Source organism: Saccostrea echinata, unplaced genomic scaffold (assembly GCF_033153115.1).
Source record: "Saccostrea echinata isolate AGI-Se365-2 ecotype Australia unplaced genomic scaffold, CSIRO_AGI_Sech_v1 ptg000054l, whole genome shotgun sequence".
NCBI lineage: Eukaryota > Metazoa > Mollusca > Bivalvia > Ostreida > Ostreidae > Saccostrea > Saccostrea echinata.
Window position 1 is genome coordinate 52,126,683 of NW_026889803.1, and position 5,689 is coordinate 52,132,371.

The following is a 5,689-nucleotide window of genomic DNA, read 5'->3' on the forward strand; positions in this document are numbered from 1 at the left end:
TTGAATATTACACAAAATTGCATTGTTTTGAAGAAGTGAGATAAACATTCTCTTCAGGGCTAAAGACCATAAACTGAGAATATAAACTTTAGTCAAAATTTCAAACCAATATATCTTTTGAAATAATTTTGATAATGAAACAAATGAAGTAAAATATTCAACATATGTTTGAATTAAAATGTTAGACAAAATTGAAAATTTTTAAGCAAATACATTCAATAAAACTAAAAATATTAAAAAGCAAAATTTTGACTTTGATCAATTCTCAATTTATGGTCTTGGGGTCATGTATTTACTTATTTGATCTATGATATCAGAAAACACAATAAACTTATTTTTCAAGCAAAGACACTAATTTCTCCATAAGCACCAGCTTTCTTTCATTCACTCTCATCTGCTCCTCCTGAAACTTTCTCCTGTCATCCCTCACCTCAGTCAACAAATCTATCAACTCATCCTCCCTCTTACGCTTAGACACGTTCTTCACTTTCTCACACCCTACTTTAACACTCACTCTCTCATGCCCCTCCCCTTTCTCCCCCTTCTCACCACTAATAATACTTAACCCCTTACCCACACCAACAGATATTGTTTTTAATGGCGTTATTTTTGGATCATCACCCATAACCTCCATCATTTCTTCATAGAACTCCATGGACCGCCGTCTCTCACCAGACTTCTTATTCGCATCCTCTACTGCCTTATACTTGGCAGTAAGCTTGTTGAATTTTGATTGACACTGAAGCCAGTCACCAGTAAACCCATACTCTTCCTTCAATTTGGCTGCAATTTCTTTCCATAGAGCTTTATGGGTCTTCTTCTTTGAGGCAAACTCTGCATCCAACTCGCCTCTTAAATTGATGAGGCCTTTCGTGAGACAGTTGGTCCACGTTTGCTTTTCATCTACAAAATAGACAATTTTATAATCTCTTATAATGCGTGAAAATTAAATTCAACAAGCAAATTCAAAGAATTGTGGTCCCCCGCTTTCGGTGTCTTAGTAGATGGGATGCTGTTATTTATGTCACATCGTGTCAAATATGAACGCCCTATCATATGTCATTCTAAAGTAATCACCAAAGTTAACATTTTTGAAAATTAGGGCAAACATGATAGTCAAGGTCAAGGGGCAAAAAATCATAGCGTGCTTGGAAACTTTTTGTCACCAGTAGTGTACTTGTCAAATATGAAAGCTCCATCTCTTCTCAATCAAAATTATAAGGAAAGATAACATTTTGAAAAGTAGGTCAAACATCACTGTCAAGGTAGCTGGGTCAAAAATCACGGTATATTTAGAAAGATTTTACCACAGGTAATATACATTTGTAATATGAAAGCCCTATCTTTTATCAATAGTTATGACCAAGGTCAAAGATTTTAAGACAGACGGACTGACTGACAGACGGACAGGCTGACAGATGAATGCGATTTAATGTCCCCTTGCTTTAGCGAAAGGGGGGGGAGGGAACAATGATATCAGTGAGAAAGAAAATATCATATTAATAGTATATGTACTGATATAAATAGAAGAGTCCAAATTTAGTGCCTAAAACTCTGTCCCAGGGGGCATGGAATATACAATTTATTTAGGAAGCTGTATGTTTTCTTTTTAAATATGGAATCCATTAAGTTTTCATTCTGTACAAACAGATTTCAAAAGCATTTTTCAAAATTTTATCTAATAGATTGTACAAGAAATGATGTACCTTGCACAGGTGTGGCAGGAGAAATTTCTGCGACAGTTGTTTCATTTTCTTCCCCTATTGATACAAAAAATATTTATTAGAAATTTATATGCTATCTAATAACAAGAGGCCCATGGGCCTTGAATCGCTCTTCTGATAAACTGTACATCCTATCACTTCTACTTGAAGCCTCGAAGTATCCTGTATATTTACATAAATTAACCCTTGAAATTCCAATTCACACACTGAGAACCCAAGATGATTCTAAGCCAATTAGTACCTGAGAGTTGGTAATGGTGACCTACTTATCACTTGTCATTCTCTGAGGACCCATCAACTGAGTTTGATGATTCTAAGCCAATTAATACCTAAAATATTTTTTAAAATTATAATCATAAAATTTTATAAGTGGGTCAAAGTGACCTACTTTTCAATTGTTTTACTCCAAGGACCCAAGATGCCTCAACTGACAAAGTTTGATGATTCTAAGCCAATTAGTACCTGTAATATTTAATTAAAGCCATAAATTTTCAAAAGTAGGTCACCGTGACCTACTTTTCAGTTGCTGTACTCCAAGGACCAAAGATACATCGACTGACAAAGTTTGATGATTCTAGCCAATAAGTACCCAAAATATTTAATTACAGCCATAAATTTTCAAAAGTAGGTCACAGTGACCTACTTTTCAGTCAACCTACTCCGAGGACCAAAGATGCATCAACTGACAAATTTTGACGATTCTAAGCCAAATAATTCCTGAAAAATATTAAATACAGCCATAAAATTTCAAAAGTAGGTCACCGTGACCTACTTTTCAGTTGTTGTACTCCGAGGACCCAAGACGCATCAACTGACAAAGTTTAATGATTCTAAGCCAATTAGTACCCAAAATATTTGATTAAAGCCATAAATTTTCAAAAGTAGGTCACGGTGACCTACTTTTTAGTCGACCTACTCCGAAGACCCATGACGCATCAACTGACAAAGTTTGATGATTCTAAGCCAATTAGTACCCGAAATATTTAATTAAAGCCATAAATTTTCAAAAGTAGGTCACGGTGACCTACTTTTTAGTCGATCTACTCTGAAGACCCAAGATGCATCAACTGACAAAGTTTGATGATTCTAAGCCAATTAGTACCCGAAATATTTAATTAACGCCATAAATTTTCAAAAGTAGGTCACTGTGACCTACTTTTTAGTCGACCTACTCCGAAGACCCAAGATGCATCAACTGACAAAGTTTGATGATTCTAAGCCAATTAGTACCTGAAATATTTAATTATAGTCATATAAATTGAAAAGTAGGTCACGGTGACCTACTTTTCAGTTGACCTTTTTTGAGGACCCAAGATGCATCAACTTACAAAGTTTTATGATCATAGGACTTAAAATGTCCAAATTATGCCTCTAAAACGCTTTGAAATCGAATGCCTGCAAAGTTCAAAAAGTAGGTCACTGTGACCTACTTTTTAATAAATATGTTTTATGGCCCCAAGAGGCATCATCTTACAAGATTTAATGATTCTAAGCCTCCCCGTATTCGAATTAATGACCTTAATTGTTTTAAAAAAGATTAGCCATAAAATTCAAAAAGTAGGTCAAGGTGACCTACTTTTTAAGTGACGTACTTTGACGACCCAAGATGCATCAACTGACAAAGTTTGATGATCATAGGCCTTAAATTGTTCAAAATATGCCTCTAAATCATTATGAAAAAGAATGGCCTTTAAAATTTGAAAAGTAGGTCACCGTGACCTACTTTTGAGTCAACATGATATGAGGTCCTTAGATGCACCAACTGACAAGATTTGATGATCCTAGTCCTTATAGTAAGCAAAATATCAACATTTTAATAAAATGTAATTTTTGGTCAACTTTGAAGTGACCTTGAGACCACACCCATTGCCCCAGGGTAAATCCCCGTGCAAATTTTAATCTACAACATATCCTCATCCTTTTGTGTAAGTTTGGTGATAATCTGCCCAGTGGTTCTTGAGAAGAAGATTTTTTAGCAACCAGTACTTTTGTTTCTATTTTCCTAATTATCTCCCCTTGTTAAAGGGTCACAACCCCAGTTTTAGTATAAAAGGGAGCCCTTGGGCCAAGGATACCCTGTGACAAATTTGACAATAATTGGCCAAGGGGTTCTTGAGTTATGGCCCATATTCTAAAAAGTTTACGCACACCGCACAAATGGCCATAGCATTAGCTCTTTGAGCCTTTGGCTCAGAAGAGCTAAAAATGCAATCTATTCTGATCATTTCATTCAACTTTCAATGGCATACATGTTTGTTAATTAATTATTGAATTATTAGGAATTCATATAATGAATACATGGCAAAATTTATAATTCAGTAATTGGTAAACAACACATGTATCAATTATTGTGCACACTTTTGGCATGAGTTACTTTTTTTTTTTAATAAACTGAGAATATATTCTCTGAACACTTATTTAGAATTGCAAAACAATGTATATTAAGGACAAATAACACAAACAAACTTTTTTCAGAAATCAGCAATATTTCTCATAGATTAATATTCAAATAGGTAACCTGAATGATATTCCCTGGGTAAAGTGGAAGAATTTTGTAAGATTTTGTCACAATGTCAAAAATACATGCAAAATTTTGTATAGAGTTTCATAGAAAACGATACAAAGTTGCTTACACATGTATAAGCACCAAAGAAAACTTACAATTTCTTTATATTTTAGGGATTGATTATTTATGTTATTTCCATTCATAATCAGTCAAAAAAAATATATATATATCAATCCATGCATCAAATTCTTGTTTGTGGTATGTACCCTTAAGTCAATTAACATGACTCTTAAATCATAAATTAAAAGAATAATTTTGAGGCATTACACCAAAATCCTTCCCGCATGTATAAAGATTTCTTTACTTAGTTACCATGTGCAATTGCCACAGTGCTTGTTGCAGCTTTATGCATCGGCTGACAAGCAGCCCCCTGACCATGATGTGGTTCTTCTTCCCTGCAAATATTTTGAAAACTAGAGTGGTATTAAAAAATTTTGAACCTTCTAAATTCTGGTTATCCGTAGCAGTGTTTATTTCTTATCATTCTTATTGCTGCACAAAATTTCATATCTTAAATAAAACATCGATGAAAATCTGCATACTAATGACAACATATGCAAAATAATTAAAATTTATTTTAATATATTATGATTATTTTATTTACAATGTGAACATACCTTTTCCATTTGAAGTGTGTGAACTTTTACTTACTTTGTACTTACAGTTATTGTGAAAAAAATGTTAACTCGTCAAGACTTTAACGTAAAATACCTATACACAGTAGCCATGTTATCCTTAAGAATAAGGGGTTGTACTGGCGAATTTACTGGATAGTTATGTTGATTAAAGTGAGCTATTAAACGAAAGAAATAACGAATTGCATCCAGGACAATGCAGTAGCTCCAGAGACGCCATCGTCAACAAACAGATAAAATGTAAAAGACAAGATCTTCTTAATCCAGACAGGTGATATGACGCAATAAGCAGTCAAATATGACGTAAAAAGGTGGGAATACTTACCATGCGTTTTGCGTTTACTTACCAAAGGATATAAATAAACAACCGTTTATTCTATGTGTGGAGAAAATTCGGGGTGGTTGTACTTTACAGGTTGAATTTAAAAAAATCATATATAATTAACTATGAAACGGATACTTATCTTGAAATGTGTTGGAAGGTGTTCTCCAGAACTAATTTTTATGCATTGATGTTGTTATTGAGCATATTATGACCCATCTTAGGAAAAATCGCCGTTTTGTAGTATCTGTAAATCTCTTCTTGATGACTCGACGCCATATTGTTTCCTAATCGGCAATGGTAAAATGCGTAACCGCAATTGCCAGCCGGCAACGCGCGTTCCATTCTCCGGCGTCGACGGCAACACCGGCAAATCCGGCGTTGCCTGTTTAATGGAAAGCGCCCTATGTGTCAGTTCAGTCAGTGCTTATCGGGTATTTAG

The 5,689-nt window shown here is 34.5% G+C and overlaps 1 protein-coding gene across 1 annotated transcript; it reads right to left on the reverse strand.

Annotated features, from left to right (window-relative positions):
* Positions 1–181: 181 nt before the first annotated feature.
* LOC133206368 (uncharacterized) lies at positions 182–5,561 on the reverse strand. The gene is made up of 4 exons (XM_061342319.1): positions 5,002–5,561; positions 4,603–4,685; positions 1,707–1,760; positions 182–903 (listed from the first exon to the last, which is right to left on the reverse strand). The coding sequence occupies exons 1-4, from the start codon at positions 5,016–5,018 to the stop codon at positions 332–334; spliced, it is 726 nt and encodes a 241-aa protein (XP_061198303.1). The 5' UTR covers positions 5,019–5,561; the 3' UTR covers positions 182–331.
* Positions 5,562–5,689: the final 128 nt, after the last annotated feature.

Bases quoted from the DNA above. Each gene is read 5' to 3' on its own strand.
- LOC133206368 (XM_061342319.1), bottom strand. The intron at 1,761-4,602 runs GTAACTAAGTAA...TTGTATCAATAG, and splicing joins CACTGTGGCAATTGCACATG to GGGAAGAAAATGAAACAACT. The intron at 904-1,706 runs GTACATCATTTC...TCTATTTTGTAG, and splicing joins TCCTGCCACACCTGTGCAAG to ATGAAAAGCAAACGTGGACC.